The following is a 19,231-nucleotide window of genomic DNA, read 5'->3' on the forward strand; positions in this document are numbered from 1 at the left end:
ACTTTTTAAAAGGCCCATGTCTAGGGGCCCATCTTTCCCCACAATTCGGTATCCAAAGAACTAAGAAATTGTTTTGTTTTGTTTTTTTATTAAATTCTTTTCTTGGTACATTGTAGGTATACAACACAATTACATTTCTCATTGGGAATTGTACCTTTATATAATGCATCTTGGTTCTCATTTTTTCCCCATTCCTAGCCCTCCCTTCACGCCCTCCACCCTTCCCTATTTACAAAGACTTTATTTCCATTTTTTCCATTTCTCATCAAGAAATTGTTTTTTAAAAAAGCAAACTTTACCAGGCATGGTAGCACACGCTCATAATTCCAGCACTCGGGAGGCTGAGGCAGGAGGATCGCTGTGAGTTCAAGGCCAGCCTGAACTACAGAGCGAGACCCTGTCTCAAAAACAAATAACAGCAACAACAAAAAACTAAAAATAAAATAAAAAGCAATTTTTATTGACCAAAGTAGCTACGTATTGAGGAAAACTTTCATGTCTTTTACCTTCTTATCACTATTTGGGGAAAAAAAATCTCTCCCTACAAGTTCACTTTTGTTAGAGATTTCACAACAGTTGCTACAAAAATACAATTGCTGCTTTTTCTGCCCGCATCTCATTTTGTTGCCTTTATGAGGAATGTTTTTGTTTTGGGGGTTGGAGGGCTTACTGGGGATCGAACTCAGGACCTTGCACTTGCGAGGCAGGCGGTGCCACTGAGCTAATCTCCAACCCTCCATATGTGGAATGTTTTTGGTTTTGTTTTGTTTTTGGTGCTGGGGATCGAACTCGGGTCCTTGCGCTTGCGCGGCAAGCGGCGAAACCACTGAGCTAAATCCCCAGCCCACTGAGGAATGTTTTTAAAGCTCTGGAGAGATACCTAGATGAAAAAGAGGGGGTTAGAAATATTTTTAAAACAAGCATAAATGATACGAGTCACGCATTGCAACTTGCTTCAGTGACAATGGAAAATATAACTGAGCCAACTGCATGATTTTAAAGGCAAAAGCGGTATAACTGAAGAGGCGAGCAGGCTCTTGTCTCGAGAGGATGCAACCCAAGAGTGAGGTCAGTCCGCTGGGGTACCGCATACCTGAGCACTACACCTACCTTTCTGTAGATCTGTGTCTCTCCGTTCACACGTGGGCCAAGACTCTTAAAATAATTTGTCTCCCCCCAAGAAGGGCTGGTTACTTAAACTACTTTACACTTAGATTGGACGCTCACTTGACCTGGAACCCACGCCAAATGCAGCCCAGAAACTCGAACACCCCGTGGCCAATCCCGGCGGCCTCCAGCCCGCTGCATTCTGGGAATCGAAGTCCCAAGCAAGTCCTGAAACACATAATACCGCCTACATCCGGGCTTCCGCCTCTAACGCCATCAGCTCTCCAATACCGCCCTCTGCCGGCCTTTCCTTTGCTCGCCCGAGTCCGGAGCAACTTCCGGGTGCCCCGGAAGTTAACTCTTCTCTTCCGGTCGAGCGTCTGTGTCTCTGCACGTGGTTGCATTGCCGGTACCCAGTCCACTGCTCTCGGAAAAGTAACTTCAACGGCTGCACTACAGCGAGGGAGCTGAGCTGGAGCCATGGAGGGCCCCAGTGTGGAAGAGCTACTGGCAAAGGCGGAGCAGGACGAGGCAGAGAAGCTACAGCGCATCACGGTGAGCAAGGAGCTAGAGCTGGAGTTTGACCTGGGAAACCTGCTGGCTTCAGACCGGAATCCCCCAACAGCGCTGCGGCAGGCGGGACCCGTGCCAGAGGCCGAGCTGCGGGCCCTGGCGCGCGACAACACGCAGCTGCTCATCAACCAGCTGTGGCAGCTGCCCACGGAGCGCGTGGAAGAGGCGCTGGTGGCGCGTCTGCCGGAGCCCACTACCCGCCTGCCACGTGAGAAACCAGTGCCCAAACCGCGGCCTCTTACACGCTGGCAGCAGTTCGCGCGCCTCAAGGGCATCCATCCTAAGAAAAAGACTAACCTGGTGTGGGACGAGGTTAGCGGGCAGTGGCGGCGGCGCTGGGGCTACAAGCGCGCCCGGGATGACACTACGGAATGGCTGATCGAAGTGCCCGATGGTGCCGACCCCCTGGAAGACCAGTTTGCCAAGAGGATCCAGGCCAAGAAGGAGCGCGTGGCCAAGAACGAGCTGAACCGACTGCGTAACCTGGCCCGGGCGCATAAGACCCAGCTGCCCAGTACAGCTGGCATGCACCCCACCGGACACCAGAGTAAGGAGGAGCTGGGTCGCGCCATGCAGGTGGCCAAGGTCTCCACCGCCTCTGTGGGGCGCTTCCAGGAGCGCCTCCCCAAGGAGAAGGCACCCCGGGGCTCGGGTAAGAAGAGGAAGTTCCAGCCCCTTTTCGGGGACTTTGCAGCTGAGAAAAAGAACCAGTTGGAGCTACTTCGTATCATGAACAGCAAGAAGTCTAAGCTGGACGTGACAAGGGCCACCAATAAGCAAATGAGAGAGGAGGATCAAGAGGAGGCCGCCAAGAAGAGGAAAATGAGCCAGAAGGGCAAGAGAAGGGGGGGCTGGCAGGGTACTGGAGGCAAGAGGAAAGGTGGCCCGCCCAGCCAGGGAGGGAAGAGAAAAGGAGGTTTAGGGGGCAAGAAGCAATCCAGGCCGCCTGGTTTGGGTAGCAAGAGGAAAGCAGGGCAGCACCAAGGAGGAAAGAGGAGGAAGTGATACTTTTCATCCTCAGCTATGTTCTGTAAAGGAAGAACTGTGCTGTGTACATATAAAATGTTGAGTTCTGGGGGTGCAGAATGAGGTGACTGTTGCCTTCATTGAACTTGGTGTTGGACAAAATTGCCTTCACAACTGGACTGTACAAATTGTTTTTCCCACTGTTGTACTAATTAACCGAGAACTTAGCTGAGATAAGGGTGTATTTGAGGACATAAGAATTAGGGAAATAATTTGGTTGAAACCAGGAATGGATTCTATAAAAGTCATCATCTTTCATTTTTATTTTGGATATGGGTTTAAGAGTTGGTCATATTTCAGAAAGTTAAGAGTAGGTTGATTTACACGTTCCTGCATTATTTTTATAACAAGTTTGTATAATTATCAAAGCAAAGAGGAAGAGGAAAAATTATTTTCTAAGTGGATTTACAAATAAATGTTATAAATATTATTTAATAGAAATGTGTCTATTTAGTGCTAACTTTTTGGCTATTGGTAGAATGTACATGAAGCCACTGACCCGGATATCCATTACAGATTATTTTTGTTCCTTAAAAACAGAAAGTAGTTAAATTATAATGCTTTCACTGAGATCATTTTTATTAGAAAACCCCAGCTTCCTTTGGTATTAAATATAAAATTAAAAGCCTAGTATAACTGATGTGTATAAAAAACGACTGCCAGCACTGTACACACTGGCATAAGTGATACATTTGGGCTACACTAAAAATAATGGGAACTTATTTTTCTAGACAGTACTTAATGATTTCTCAATATTTATAACCCATCTGTTTTGAGAAGAGAAAGAGATCCAGAAAATCTTAATTGGAATGTCACTATCTTTTGATTAATTTGTTAAATTGACCTATGTCGGTGTAATTAGGAGATGAAATGTCTGTGGCTGCCTTGGGTCATCTTCTGTATGAATCTCTTGTTTTGACTTTAGTAATCTCATCTCTGTACAATAAAGTATGTCTGGGAAATGATTCATGGTAGATCCAGAATCTGGGAGGCTTTTCCACTGCTCTAGAGTGAAAGTCAGCCTATTCTTTTTGGTCTGACAGTTGATAGGAAATTAAAATCGGAAAGTAGCTTTGTCATCCCCTTTTTAAAGTGCTGTCCCATTTGTACAGTATAAGGTCTTTTGGAAATTGCAATGAAAAGATAGTTCCTATGTTATAACATTATTAATGTGAATATTGAACACTGCCAAGCCATCCTACAGCATAGTAGTGTAATCATAGCAAATTCTGATTATCCACAAAACCATTAATGGCACTGGAACAGCTTTACAAAACACAACTTTGAAATTCTGACGTTTTGTGGTTGCCAGTTTGTTTTTAGGCTTTCTTGATTCAGCAGTGGATACAACACTGAACCTGTTACAAAAACATACAAGGAGTCTAGGACTTTTTTTTTTTTTTTAAGATTCCTGGTTTACCGTTGAAGATTTAAATGCAGGCCCTTGATAATTTATTCTAAAAATAGCTTCAGAAGTCAGAGTAGTATTTTAATGAATTCAAAGAGGAGGAAGCGTGCCTGGCTCTCCCTTTTCCAAATCCCTAACCTGTAAAGAACAGAAGCTTTCATGTACAAACATGTAAGGCGGCATCCAGGACCCTGAGGTGCAGTTGCCTTCTGTGGCAGTTTCAGAGCTGGATGCGGTGCTTGGCAGCGGGCAGTGGTGGCCCTGGTTTTGTCTGACTCCTCGTGGGAGAATGGTCTTAGGGTTCAGAACCGCAGCTTCCTAAAGCTAGGCCCGGCGACCTTGCAGCCGAGGGGGCGGGCGGAGTGCAGCTGCCGGGATTGGTCGGCAGCCGGGGCGGAGCGGGTGGCCAGAAGGACCCTGTGCAGCCATGGCCGCGGCAGCCCGGGCCCGGGTCGCTCATTTGCTGAGGCAACTGCAGCGTGCAGCGTGAGTGCAGGCCGGCGGGGGGAAGGGGTCGGAGAGTCCGGGCCACTCTTACCCGGTTGCTTTCAAGAATTTAGGGAAATAGGTGCCCAAGTATGTGCTGGACCACGCCCTCGGGTGCAACAGCGTTGTCACAAAATGCGGTGCTGTCGAGTGGTGCGGTATAACAGGTTTTGCCATGCTTAACTATGCTAAGGAAATAGGCTCAGTCAAAACAAAACAGGGCCAGGTCCACGCTGGCAGGTGGTATAGAACTTGGTGCGGTGGCCAAGACAGACTGATGCATCCAATGACACATTTACTGGGTGTTATGTGCCCAAAACTTCTGTATAAATTCTGAGTATACAAGGAAGAAAGACTCCAAGTTTAGTGGGGCATCCGAGTTGGGGGCAAACCTAACCTGGCCTGTTGCAGATCCCAGCAGAGATAGGGAAAAAATCAAGGAGTTACACTCCTTGACATGTACGGGGAGTCTGAGTATTAAATGTCAGGACCTGTCTGACTGCCTCCAGAAATGCCAGTACAGAAATAGTAGTTGCCCGACAAATATGTAATTGTTGAATTCCAGGTGCACAAATCAGCCTAGAAAGAGATGGGAAAGTTTGGGGTTAATGGTAGAGATAGATAGGGGGAAGAAAGAAGGATTAGAAAGGAATTTCAAGCAGACTGAAAACAGATACAGAAAGAGATACAGTTCCAGGATCCAAAAGTAAAGCCTGAGCCCCACTCATAGAGGGAGGTAAGGATAGAGAAGACAGTGGTGAAAGCCCGTGAATAAAATATCTGACCCTTATGGAACACCTCTCATGTGGCGGGTACTACCCACACACTTTATATGTGCTGTTAGCACTAACTCAGCAACAAAAGCACTAACCTTATAACAAGCCTGTGGCATACTGTATTCTTAGCCTCTGTTGTAGATAAAGAAAGGCATGGAGAAAAATAATTTGTCTAGTGTCACGTAGCTAAGCAAATGACCCAGCCATAATTTGAACCTAGATGTTTTGCCTTCACAGCCGCCATTCTCAGGCCTCTGCTAAGGAGTTTAAATTGTGTTCACTATTAAGCAGTACTTCTCACCCTGAAATGTTTATACCTCGAGATACCCCATAATAAAGGAATTCCATGGCCAAGTCAATTTGGGAAACCACTTTCCCCTGAATTGCCCTCTTGGAAAATCAGGATATACATTAATACATAAAGGGGCTCTGAGAAGGCCTGAAGAAGGGGAAGTTCATTAGCTGTGTTTAATTTCTTTGTTCTAAACCCTGTGTCTTCATACAACTGTTTATCATGCAACTCATTTCCCTTGGAACCAGTGTTACCCAGAATGTTTTTGGACCAGTTGCATGGGCCGGGAGTGTGGCATGAGTAGAATGATGTCAACACCTTATAGCGACAGTATGGAGTGGAGAGGAAACGCCACAGGTGTGGTTTGGGGAGGGAGGCACAGTACTGCAGATCCCAGGGTTAGACCTTAGGCCTCATTAAAGACTGCCAGGAGGGCTGATGGAAAAGAACAAAGGTTATCCTGAAGAGGGAGGGACATAATAAGGGCAACATTTTGGAGAGAGGAGGAAGAGAAAGATTGTGGCTCATTCAAGAAAAAAAAAAAGGAATTTTCCAGAAGTCAGAACCCACGGATGGAGCAAGATGAAGGGCTAAGCTGGAGAGATCAGCCAGGCCAGCCTTGAACTTTATTTAACTGCCATAGAAGCAACTTTAAATATCACTGGACATAGGCTTCTGACCATAATGTGAGGAATAGAGGTGGCAAATGTGGAGCCACAAGAAGCCAGTTTCAAAGTTAGTAGAAATATGGATGAGAGAACAGGGCAGTCAGAGAGTGGAGAAATATTTGGAGCTTTGATGCATGATAAAGGGCAAGGGAAAAGGGAGGATCAGAACAGCTGAAGGCAGCACCAGTCAGAACCTGACATTTAAGGAATGGGTAGAGGGGTGAAGTTAGAGAAAAAAATGAGAGGAAACCCAGACAGGCAGGGCGACCTGGAACCGAAGGAAAAGAGTTCCCCCACCAAGCAAGGGGTAGCTCACGGGGATCAGTGCTGCCAGGGAGGAGCTCAGAGGTCTGAGAATTGAGGAGCCAGCCTGAACACTGAGACTTGTAGAGGCAGCAGCCTGGTTTGATGGACCAAGAAATATCCTGGAGGTGAGAAAAAGGAGCCAGCATTTGTAGGCCAGTAGGGGAGAACCAGACAATAAGTGATCCTGAGAATTTCAGGCATGAAAATTCTTAAATATGATGAGAAGGATTAAGTAATGGAGAGTTCTAGAAAATGCAATACAGATGGAGTGCTGAGAAGGCAAGCACAGAATAGGAGCCTCAGGTAAAGAAAATGGTGAACTGAGGCAGAGGGAAAGGAGGGAGGAGATGTAAAAAGAATTAAGATGTGTTATGTACATGTGCCAGCTCCCCACGATGAATGTAATCATTATGTACTGTAAATATGTACTAATAAAAATTCAAAAAGTTTTTTACAATGTGAACTGAGGTAGTCTCAGAGCTTGAAATAAAAGAAGGGGGTAGGAGAAGGAAGCATGTGCCCCTAGGAGCTTCGCGTTGGAAAGCTTTGTGCCTAGATGTTTTTCTTCCCCTTGCTTTGCTTGTCCTTGCAGGGCTTCACTCAGTGCAAGTCCTGGAAAGTAAAGCCCACCCGCGAGGGACCAAACTATCCGCCTTGGCCTACTTGCTGTCCCCTGCGAGCGCCCGCGGTCAGCTGAGACCGCTAGGTGGCAGACTTGACTTGTGGTATCTCACTCCTCGCTTCCCACGTGTTTTGACTCCCAATTCTCCGGAAGTTTTGAGATCTTGAGGGCCCCTAGAATCCATCTTTTCCCATCCACCACCTCCGATGTTTTAATTCCAAATTTTAATTTCGGCAGAATGGGGGAAAGAGGTCATGCATTCAAGAATCTACTGAGACCTCAGTATGACAAGGTCCTACCGGCTATAAAAAGAAACAAAACTGAGCAGGAAGAAAAAGAAGCCAGTGGAAGGACTGTCCAAGAAATAGGAGACGACCAGAGCAAAGAAGGGAGGGAAAGTTTCCCAAACTGAGGATGTGGAAAATCTGTGAGAAAGCCGACTGAGAAGTGAGCAGAGATGATGGGCTTCCAGGACCAGGGTGTGCCCGGTGTGTGAGGCCCCTGGGGTTTCCCTGGGGCTTGAGTAGTGCAGAGCCTGGAGCTGCAACCCTGCGGCTCAGGAGTAGGGACATGATTTGGTCAAAGCTCCTAAACTTGTAAGAGCTGGGTCCCCAAGGAAACCAAGGACCCCATCTGAAACCTGTGTGTACAGGCGGCTGACGTGGCTTGGTCAGGAGTGGGCTGGACTGATGTTCTGAAACCTGTGTGTACCCCCAGAGTACTTATCTCAGCTGCCTGCAGAGGCGCTGCTAGAATAAACGAATCGATCAAAGAATGATCCTGTAGGGCTGGAAAGACTTTGGAGAGAGTAGGATGGACCCTTGAATTTTGTGACTAAAGAGGATTTTTCTATTGTAAAGTGTCTGCCAACATAACTATACAGTTTGATAGTCTGAGACTGGAATGCGGTGTGAATTACTTTAAGACTTAGCATTTTTTAGTTTCCATTTGTACTTAACATTTTCCTTTTTTCTTTTCACTAGATGCCAGTGCCCTACTCATTCTCACACCTACTCCCAAGGTAATACATGTTGTGTTTTTACACTAGCCACCATTTTGGTTTCTACATTTGACATTTATAATATATTTGGGCAAAGTGTAAAGCAAGAGAATGAAGGCCTGTGAAAGTTGATGACAACAGCTACCTTTTCACTATGAAATTGGTTGTGTATAACTCCGGCTATCCAAAGTGAATGCTGATTATATGGTATTGATTTTGTGTTTGGATCAGATATATATTTAATACTATTTATATGCTTTTCTGTTTTAAATAGAATATTTGCCAAAGCTAAAGATGCACTGACAGGATTTTAGGAGTTCCTAGGTTTATCAAACAGAACTAATCAAGGTGGAGTCGATGGAAGGTTCTCAGACATCGCTAAAAGCAAAAGGTTAAAGAATAAGGTGGTTCCTAGAAGGAAAAATTTGTTCATTGTTCTCAGAAGGAAACATTTGTTTGTATCCATTTTTAAAATAACATTTTATGACTCAGCAATTAAAAATAATGACAAAAGATTTCAGCTCTCACCAGTGTCTTAAAATCGTTACCAAACACCATTGTCCACAGAACAGCAGGAAGCTCATTGTAGCTTTAGCATGTCCTCAGAGTGTCACATGAATTACTGATACAAAAACTGATTTTGCCTCACAGAAGGAAAGGTCAAATCTTACAGAGACAAAGGGGAGTGGGCTGACCATGCAGGATGCTAAGCAGAAGCCTACAGAGAAGCCTGGTGAAGTGTAGAACAAAGATAGTACTAACCCAGGCCTTTTCCTGCCCAAGGAGTGGCTCATCCCTCAGGACAAGCCTCCTAGTCACTAACCACCATCAACAAGGTAGAGGCCTGATTTTCTTTATATGTATAAGCTTACAAAATGTAAAGATCTTACTGTGATAAGTTACCTCTGTAGAAAAAAATCTTAGTTCAAACAAATTACACAGGTGCTATTAAAAGTATAAGCAGGACTCTAAAGAATTTGCTAGTAGTTGTGCCTTCAACTCTAGACTCTAGAGAATTTTTTTTTAACATTATAGTTTTTTTAAAAATGTTTTTGGCTGTATAGGAGATAGAACCCACAAGTCATGAACCCACAAGTCAAGAACCCACTAGACTTGTATGCACAAGTCATACAAGTGCTCTACTACTGAGCTACATCCCAGCCCTGTTTTGTAATCTTAATGGAAGAAATATTTCAAATTACTCTACTTTCACAAAGTCAGAAGCAAGTTAGCATTACATTTTATTTCAAAATGCAATTATTGATTTTAATTTTATGTGCAATCATGAAGCTTAAAAAATATTTTTAGATAAGGGCAATGCTTATGTTCACTGCTAGGTTTTACTATTGAAAGAATAATATTGATGCTTTTTGTTTTTTGATGCTTTATTTTTGAGGCCTACTCTGATGCTAATTTCTACATTTCCAGCTCCTGGACTTCCATCTTCTGGGAAAACAACAGATTATGCCTTTGAGGTAGATTTTTATCAGTCTGTTGTATCTTTTATTAATGGCCCGGGGGAAAAAACTTCTTTTGAAATCTGTTATTATTTAATATTTCATAATCTTCATATGATTAGGTCCTATTTACCAAAGTGTCTTGTAAGGATAATGGAATATGAATCTTCTGAGCAAAGAAATGTTTCATGGCTCTCATCTATACAGCCATTAAAATAGGACAAATTCCCAATTTTATACATTCTCCAAATTATGTATTCTATGATGTCTTTTTTGTTGTTTTTGCTTTTTTTATTTGTTTGTTTTTTGGTTTTTTGAGCCAGGGTCTTGCTATATAGAGTTCAGGCTGGCCTCAAACTCTCGGCAGTCCTCTTGCCTCAGCCCCCAGTGCTGGGATTACAGGCATGTGCCAACATTCCTGCCCCTCTATGTTTAAACTTTTGTAGATATCAATGCCAAAAGAAGTCTAAGTAACCTACTGAAACAAGAGTAAAAGAATTATTAATTCTGGTGTATTTTTATCACACTGTAATTATATAATTGCTTGTAATTATTCATTTAAATTCCTGCCTCCTTTTAACCCAAATGTCATAAATTGAAATGTCTGTCCCAAGGGCTCACTGAGCAAGGCCCCATGTTAGGGAGGAGCCTTCACTCAGCCCCACAATGATTGCTACCACATGGAAATGCAGTCCCAGTACTGCCAGGTTATTTAAGAAAGATGCAATCCAAGTGGTCTGATTGGATTTTTCTAACCATAATTTTTTTTTTTTTTTGGTACTGGGGATCAAACTCAGGTCCTTGCGCTTACACAGCAGGCAGCAAAACCACTAAGCTAAATCCCCAATCCCTTTCTAACCATAATTTTAGGAGTTATTAGTCAATTTTTTTTAAAAAAGGAGAAAAAATTTAAACATGGATCAAACAGATATGTCTTCACACCAAAAATGACCCATCACCCACCAGTATGAAAACTCTTCTTTCATGTGTAAAATTTAGAAACCATGTTTCTCTTATTCATAGTTGTGCTACCAGATCCTGGCACAGTGCCTGGAACATAGCCAACACTTGGTAGCAGTGGATGAGTGGGAGGATAGATGAGTATAAATGGATGCGAGCATGCATGCAAAGGTGGATGGATGGATGGATAGATGGATGGACGGATGGATGGACGGATGAATAGAATGGAAAAAATACATGGAGGAGATAGTAACATTTAAATTGGAAAGTAATTGAAAGTTAATTTAGGTGTGGAGGTGGGACAAGGCAGGCATATGAAGCTGAAAGAACAACTGAGAATTTATGTTTTGGGGAAATGATAAATACATACTTCCAATGGACTGGAGCAAGGTTGACTTAAATTGTGAGACCAGATGGTGGTTGACCTTGAAGACCTATTCTCTCAACAGTGAGGGACCATTTCAGACAAATGGAAATGTGCAGCCAGTTCTCTAATATGTCTCATGCCTAAGTTTTTTTCCCTTTTTTTCAGATGGCTGTCTCAAATATTAGGTATGGAGCAGGAGTTACAAACGAAGTAGGCATGGCAAGTATTTGAGATGTCTACAGCCTCCTATAACTGTTGCATGTCCTGTGAAACAAGTGGTAGTAGACGACAACCAAGTCTTATTTTAAAGATGTACAATGTTAAGTTTGCCCATGAGGTCTATCACAATTCTAGTTCAGTCAAACCCAATTTATGGATTTTTTTAGGATCTACAAAACATGGGGGCTAAAAATGTTTGCTTGATGACAGACAAGAACCTCTCCCAGCTCCCTCCCGTAAAAATAGTTATGGATTCCCTTGTGAAGAATGGCATCAATTTTCAAGTTTATGATAATGTGAGGGTGGAACCAACAGACACAAGGTACTTTTGTATTGTTATTTACTTTAAGCAGAAGCCAACATATATTGCTTGTTGAAAACTTGCCCTAAGCCTTATTTAATGGTATGAAAATTTATTTATGACACATATAACATAATGGTTTTTATTTTCTCTTCTCCAAGCTTCATGGATGCCATTGAGTTTGCCAAAAAGGGAGCTTTTGATGCCTATGTTGCCGTGGGTGGTGGCTCCACCATGGACACCTGTAAAGCTGCTAATCTGTATGCATCCAGCCCTCAGTCTGAGTTCCTCGATTATGTTAATGCCCCCATTGGGAAGGGAAAGCCTGTGTGTTCACCACTTAAGCCTTTGATCGCAGGTAACAATTCTTGTTTTGTTTCATTTTGTAACTGGTAAAAATTACAAAAGATACCAGCTCTTAATTGTAGAGTATATGTTTCTGAAACTTTCTGATTTGTTCATTTCAAATCAATGCTGTGTTTGAGACCAAAATAGATAACAATTCATTCATTTTAAAATTCTGATCTTCATTATTGCACAGAGAGAGACAATTTGAGTCAGTGGGAGGAAGTTTGCTGATTTAGGCTGTGGAGTCACTGTGTGGAGGAGGGGAAGGTCCCGGCTGACATTTGAGTAGATCCCTCTATGGGCAGGCCAGTCCTCCAAACCCATCTGTTTTGTCCCATTTTGCCAGCCACCGTGCAGTTTAAGGAGAACATTTGCTGTTATTTTTCAATGACTCAACCCTTTCTCCCACATAATGGCTCTTCAGCTGACCCCAGGCTTTGTCTTCTCCCTGGGACACGTGGCCAACGGCCACATCATTCTAGATGACATCTGCTCCATGGCTGCCCAGGACACAGACACACAAATCCATATCAAAATAGTTTATATGTTCCATAGGGGACCCTGGGGTTTTCCAGTCTTTTTTTCTCTTCCATTTTAACGGCTGCTAGCATATTGCTATTTAATGTTTTGTAGCTAAAATATATTAACTAGTACCTGAGAAATATCCTCAGTATAAGTTTTGTCCTCTGTTCTCCCTCTCTTCTGCTCCTATTGTGCATGGTCCCTGTAATGGGACACAAGTTAGTTGGTGACAGATGAACTGCTTTGATGTGAATGAAGATTAAGCAGGGAGCAGCATAATTGGGGTCTGGCAAATGGAACCCTCTGGTGAAACTATGTCACTATCACACAGAGGGATGATTAGTAAAATTTAGAAACGACAGAACTACAAAACCACAGCCCAGCAAAGGCAGAGCATTCCTATGCTTGCTGCCAAGAGAGAATAAAGATGTCTTTTAAAGACAGCAAATATGAGTGTTCTTACCGAGGTGCTGAGCTGCTGCATTTGAATACATAGCTGCAGCTGCATGAGCCCTGGAGCTAAAGGAGTCTGAGGTTTCCAGAGCTCATTGCTGTTAGTACAGACAGAGACATCACACACATGTGATTAACACACATGCCTGTTAATAGCCACAGACATCACGCATGTATGTTAGTACAGATGCAGAGGTAACATATTCAACACACATCCATGTCATTGCAAACTCAGAAAACATGTATTAAGTATACACTACGCAGATACAGACAGCATACATATTAAACATATTATGCATGCACTTTAATGCAGATATAGACATCATACACACCTGTTAACACAGATTACAGAAGCCACACAAGCATGGTACATATATACATGCATGTTAATATAGAAACAGACACTATACTTATTAATGGCATATATATTCATGCAGCAGATACAGGCATGATACATTTAAACATGCATGTGTATTAATGAATACACCAACAAGCATGTTAAACATATATACACGGTAATACAGATACATGCCTCATACTTACCTGTTAATGCTTGTTCAGGCATCGTGCATACTAATGCAAACAGATAAAATGCAGGTTAGGCCTACATGCATGTTTTCTTGATACAGGTATCAGGCAAACAATAGGGTTAGCAAAGCTTCCTTCTCTGATTCTTATCTCTAAGGTTGAACTAAATATATGCACTGACCTTTATTTAGATGTCTTATTAAAATTATTATTATTTTATTCAAGTCCCAACTACCTCAGGAACTGGGAGTGAAACTACTGGGGTTGCCATTTTTGACTATGAACACTTGAAAGTCAAAACTGGTAAGAACTTTGCTCTTAATTTTTAAAATAGTCTCTCTCTTACCTTTCAACCCTTTTTCTTTAACCCTATTACTTAGAAATCAAGGAGTTGTAGGGTTAATGAACACATATATGTATGTACACATATATATGTATATGTACGTACACATTTTCATATAAAATAGTCTAATAAACTTCTGAGAATTACCTAAGAAATTATATTGAAATATCATGAATTTTAATTAACCATTCATCTGCCCATGTTAGTGACTATATATCAATGATAAATGGGTGCTCCCTTTCTTTGACATCTTCTTTATATTTTAAATCAATTTTATTGAGATGTGCTTCTTATACAGTAAAATGCACACATTTAAGAGTCTGACTTGATAAGTTTTGACAAATATATATGCCCATGTTACCACCGCCCCAATCAAGATATTAAACTTTTCCATCACTCCAGATAGTTGCATCATGCTCCATGTTAGCCAATCCTTCCAGCCCAGTTCCCAGGTCACCTCTGTTCTGTTCTGCTTTCTTAGTCTTTTAAATCAGTTTTCTGTATCTGCCACTGACTGACTCTTGGCTAATGTGGTAGGAATGTCCTAGATCTTGCTTCCAGAGTTCCAGCCCTTTGCAGCAGAATAAACTGATATTCAATTGCAAACTAAGGCTAACTTTTTTAAAATTATTTTATTTTTGGCATTGTTAAAGATAATAGTAATCAATACTTAAATTTTATTTAAAAGACTTAGATAATAGTATCTCATTTGATCCATACAACAACTCTCGGAGGGATGGAGCCCCATCTTATTATTTTACAGAGAACTTAAACTAATTGACTACTCCAAAAACACAAAATAAGTTGCAGAGCAAGGACCAGTGGAATTTAATAATAAAAAACAGCTAAGCCCTGATTTGTAGTGTGTGCCAGTGTCTCTGATGTAAATGCTTCCATCTTGACCTGTGGTGTCACTCTTCCAGGAGTTGGGAAGAGATGTGTGCACTTGGCTCTTGGGATCTGGTAGGAGCAGCTCCAGCACACCACTGAAAAGCCCAGAGTTCTGACTCCACATCTCTTTTCACTGCTCCCTGCTGCCTTCCTACATGAGAATGAATCCTTTCTTGTGCTTTTTTTAGGGTAAATTATTTAATTTTTTTTAATGGTGCCCATCACATTAACATCTACTGAAAAATTCTTATGTTTTAGGCATTGCCTCTCGAGCCATCAAACCCACACTGGGACTAGTTGATCCTCTGCACACCCTCCACATGCCTGGCCAGGTGGTTGCCAACAGTGGTTTTGATGTGCTTTGGTAAGTACCTGTGCCTCCTGGAGGGACTTTTTCAGTACCAGGTCTATGGAAAGTATTTGATTTCCCAAGTTCCCAGTGACAATGATAAGCCACTGATTAATGCTCCACAGCATGTTTTGCACTGGCTCTGATCACCCTCTTTCCTAGATGACAGCATTACAACTGTAAAGGCTGGTGGCTGGGTACAGCCTGGTATGAGCTACAAACAAACCAGCTGTTTGAAATGGACCGCCCTAGCCTTGGCCATGGCTACAGGGTCACTGATAAAGGAGCAGTTTAAGGTGACCACACCATCTGTCTTTATTGCCACACAAACTAGGGAAGGCCTAGGCCTGTACCTCAGAAAAGGGCAGGGAAGGGAGCTGGTATTTCCAAAATCTCACCCTAGATGTAGGTACTATGTCAGTACTTGACACACATCATCACTTCCCTAAAGCACTGTGCAATGCGATGGTTTCATAGATATAAAAATAAAACTAGAGTTCAGATGTTTGGCGACTTAACTCAGTCTCACTCTAAGTTCCCTTGGCTTTGGTTGCAATGTGCCAGTGGCTCCCAACAGTATTTCTATGCCAGACCTCACTTCTGACCTCCAGTCCATTAGTTCCAGCGGCCTTGAGCAAGACCCATGGGTACTTCAGACTTAGCAAGTCCCAGGCCACTCTAGTTCATCCATTTGCATGTGCACATTTTGTCACATTGTTCCATCTCTGAAGTCAGGACATAGCTTAAAATCTATGGATGATAGTATTTTTTTTATCCTCAACAGTACAATTTAAAAATGATGTATCTTATAATGCATGACATCTTAAATTTGATAAAATGTGGTAATTCTCTTGTTAATCCCACTTCTCCTGAGTCCACTAGCTCAGCAGGTAGTGGGACTCAGTATCCTGTCTCTTATCCTGCTTCTCTCTCTCTTCTCTCTCTCTCATTAGTGCACATTATACAGAACAGCTTGTTTCATTTTGACACTGACTCTCTTATGTGTCTTCTCCATCTTCTCAAGCTTTATTGTTTCTACCTTGGTTCAAGTGTGCCCCAGCTCTTGCCTGGACCATTCCAGTAGTCAGCTCATTGGCTTCCCTGACTCCATCCCAAGTCCTTTCTTCTGTCCTCTATCATGGCTTCAACAAGCTTCCAGATTGTAATATGTCCATCACACACATAGGAACATGCACATTTATGTGCATACACTTGTCCACCTCACACATCTTTCCATACCTATTACCTGAAAGCCACACTCTGTAGGTCCTAGCATATCCCTAGAGCTCAACTCTTTATCTGTTTTGAGGAGACATTTTCAATTCCATGGGGATATTCACCCTCTGATGAAGCCCTTGCTGAACCTTGCCCTCCTCCCTTTTCCTCAGATACAACCAGCCACTCATCCTTTGCTGTACCCCATGAGTGGCCTGCTCATTGCTTCTGAGAACCTCCCTCACTTACATCTGCCCAATGCACTGTGAGCTCGATGAGGACAGGGCCATTTGATCTCCTCTCTAGCTCTGACCCTGGCATAGTGAATGTCACATCACAGGTACTGACTGAATTAATTGCTGTTGAATGACATTCATATGGGGAGGAATGTACAGAGTTAGAATCTACAGCTAGGTCTATTCATATCCCTGCTTTTCTCAGTGTGTTCTACTGCCTGCCAAGACACTAAAAAATTGTGTCCAATTCTATTCTGGCCATTATTGTTACAATTTTAATAAGCTCCCTCCCAACTCTTCTTAACTTTAAAGTGCATAATAAATATATCATGGCTCAAAGCAATCATCTTTAAGGGAGTGACTCACAGGCCCCGAGATTTCACTGTCAGTCAAAAGGAAAGTGGGCTAGAAAGAAAGAGAATGATAGTGTTACTCAGCTTCCTGCCACTGTGACAAAATACCTAAAACAATCAACACAAAAGAGAGGTTTGTTTTGGCTCACAGTTTCAGAGGTTTCCATGTTCACTTGACCCTGTTGTACTATGTGGTAGCACAGTATGTCATGCATGACAGGAGCATGTGGCCGAGAAGGACCATTCACCTCATGGTGGCCAGAAAGCAAGGAGAGATAGGAAGAGGCCAGGGTCTCAGTATCCCCTTCAAAGACATGTGCCAATAACCTAGCTTTCTTCCACTCAGCCCCACCTACTTAAAGGTTCTCCCACCTCCCCTAAGTGCCATGGTCTGATGATCATCCTTCAGCACAGAGGATTTGGGGGACAGGGGTACATTCAAGATCCCAGCTACAACATTGCTCTTCCAAAGACAGTCCAAACAACAAAACTTGGCCCAAGGAATCTGTCCCTGGGATTTTTAGGCCTATTTTAAAGATGAACATAGCCATGCATTAAACCCTACAGGTAATTCTTGTTAGGACTCCATGGGCCTCTGATCATAAGTTAGACATACAGAGGGTACCTGTAGAAAGGAAGGTGCTGGAAGACTAGATGTCTGTCCACCTCTCCAGTTTCATTTCTCATTGTATATCAATAATCTAACTTCCAGGATTTACACATAGATTCTATGAGCTCAGCTCAATGAGTGAGCCTGTCTCTGAGAAACAGGCCTGCTCTTAGACTGGAAACTAGACATGCTGCAAAGCAGAGGTAAGATTCTGAGCCATGTGGATCACTGCCTCCTCATCCTCCCTATGTGTATACTTCATTCTTGCATTGCTCACATGTTTCCTAGGTAGAACACAAAGCCATATCATCCATCTACCAACTGACTTTTTAAAAAATTTCTAATGCTTTGTTCAAAAGATAGTTTCCTGCTTCTGATATGCTCCTCCACTCTAAGACTGAAAATTATAATTCATGCAAAACATAGCTCATGTTACATTATCTCCCAGTCCATCACTGATCTGTATGCTTTTGTGCAGTCTAATCTGCAGTTGAGGAGCTAGACCCCTTGGCAGGCCAGTCAGTGGGGGCAGCTCTTAAGCCTAGTTCTTAAAATAGCTAACCCTGAGACTGGGACACATAAGAAAAAAAATCAGATTTTTTTCCAGACAAGAATTAATAGTAATTGTTAAGTTTTACAATGTGCCTGCACTATTCTAAGTACTTTATATGTGTCAACTCATTTAGCTTTTCCCAGCTGCATCATACAGCCCTACTATTATTTATCCTTGTCTTTGAGCCACAGGAAGGGTAGCGCCTCACCTCAGGCTTGCAGTGGGAAGGTCCAGTGCCAGGATTTACAGGTGGGCTGCTGACCCAGATATACTCAGTAGAATAGGAGTCTGTGTAACTATGACCTTCCTTTAGTAATACGGTATTTGATCAATGCTAGGTATAAAATAGCAAATATCTTCTACAAAGAAGTCATTTTTTAAATCAGTGCTTTTTTTCATAGTTCAAATGTTTAATAACTCAGCATCATAAAGATTTTTACAATGGGAAAGAGCCATATGTAGTTTTTAAAATTAATTTTTCAGTTGACACGTGAAACACAAAAATTATACACTTTAATTTAGGATACCATGCAATATTTTGTTACATGTTATTATGGTTTAGATCTAAAATGTCCCCCCAGATTCTCATGTGTTTGGAAGGTGATTGGATCATGGGAGCACTACACTCATCAGTTGATTCATCAATGAGTCCGAGTAATAATGTAGCTGAGAGTACTGTTAGGAGGTAGGGCCTGGTTGGAGGTCGTTCACTAAGGGCATGACCTGGAAGAGTGTATTCTTGTGCCCAACTTCTCCTTTCTCACTCTCTCTCAGTTCACTTGCTGCCTGCCATGGGTTGAGTACCTTTTCCTCCTCCATGCCCCTCTGCCATCCTGATTCTGCTTTTGCACCAGCTGACCATGTCCTGAAGCCATGAGCCAAAATAAATCTCTCCTCCTTTAAATTGCAGGTGTCAAGTATTTTGTCCCAGCAGCAGGCAAGTAGACAATACACCTGTACACATTGTGTTATACAGTTAAACATATCTGTCTTCTCAAACATATATCACTTTTTTTTTTTTTTTTGGTACCGGGGATAAAACTCGAGTCCTTGTGCTTGCGCAGCAGGCGGCGAAACCACTGAGCTAAATCCCCAGCCCCATGTATCACTTCTTTATGGTAAAAACATTCAAATCCTTTCCTCTAGATTTTTGAGATGTGCAGTACACAATCACTATCTATAATCTCCCTACTATAAAATAGCACACTAGAACTCACTCCCATCTGACTGCAATTTAGTACCCATTGATCAACCTTATACAT

At 42.5% G+C, this 19,231-nt stretch overlaps 2 protein-coding genes across 15 annotated transcripts in view; both read left to right on the forward strand.

Moving 5' to 3' along the window:
- Positions 1 to 1,457: 1,457 nt before the first annotated feature.
- Positions 1,458 to 3,671, forward strand: Rrs1 (regulator of ribosome synthesis 1). The gene has a single exon (XM_004842115.3). The coding sequence runs from the start codon at positions 1,588 to 1,590 to the stop codon at positions 2,683 to 2,685; it is 1,098 nt and encodes a 365-aa protein (XP_004842172.1). The 5' UTR covers positions 1,458 to 1,587; the 3' UTR covers positions 2,686 to 3,671.
- An 808-nt stretch (positions 3,672 to 4,479) lies between these two features.
- Adhfe1 (alcohol dehydrogenase iron containing 1) overlaps positions 4,480 to 19,231 on the forward strand; it is a 30,799-nt gene continuing 16,047 nt past the window's right edge. For 5 of the 14 annotated variants that reach the window (XR_015442715.1, XM_087190412.1, XM_004842108.3 and 2 more), the window contains exons 1-8: positions 4,480 to 4,600; positions 8,248 to 8,285; positions 9,693 to 9,739; positions 11,214 to 11,267; positions 11,435 to 11,589; positions 11,730 to 11,926; positions 13,645 to 13,722; positions 14,912 to 15,017. Coding sequence is in view for 11 of the 14 variants with exons in the window: in XM_087190412.1 (XP_087046538.1) it covers positions 4,542 to 4,600; positions 8,248 to 8,285; positions 9,693 to 9,739; positions 11,214 to 11,267; positions 11,435 to 11,589; positions 11,730 to 11,926; positions 13,645 to 13,722; positions 14,912 to 15,017 (734 nt within the window). In the remaining 3 variants the exon portion in view is untranslated. Of the gene's footprint in view, positions 4,601 to 8,247; positions 8,286 to 8,915; positions 9,101 to 9,692; positions 9,740 to 11,213; positions 11,268 to 11,434; positions 11,590 to 11,729; positions 11,927 to 13,644; positions 13,723 to 14,911; positions 15,018 to 19,231 lie in introns of all 14 variants that reach the window. The other 9 variants (XM_087190411.1, XM_004842111.3, XM_087190416.1 and 6 more) reach the window with 5 other exon arrangements.

The sequence above is a fragment of the Heterocephalus glaber genome, unplaced genomic scaffold, assembly GCF_053883595.1.
Source record: "Heterocephalus glaber isolate CG9 unplaced genomic scaffold, H.glaber_assembly_v1.0 deba00001553, whole genome shotgun sequence".
Taxonomy (NCBI): Eukaryota; Metazoa; Chordata; class Mammalia; order Rodentia; family Bathyergidae; genus Heterocephalus; species Heterocephalus glaber.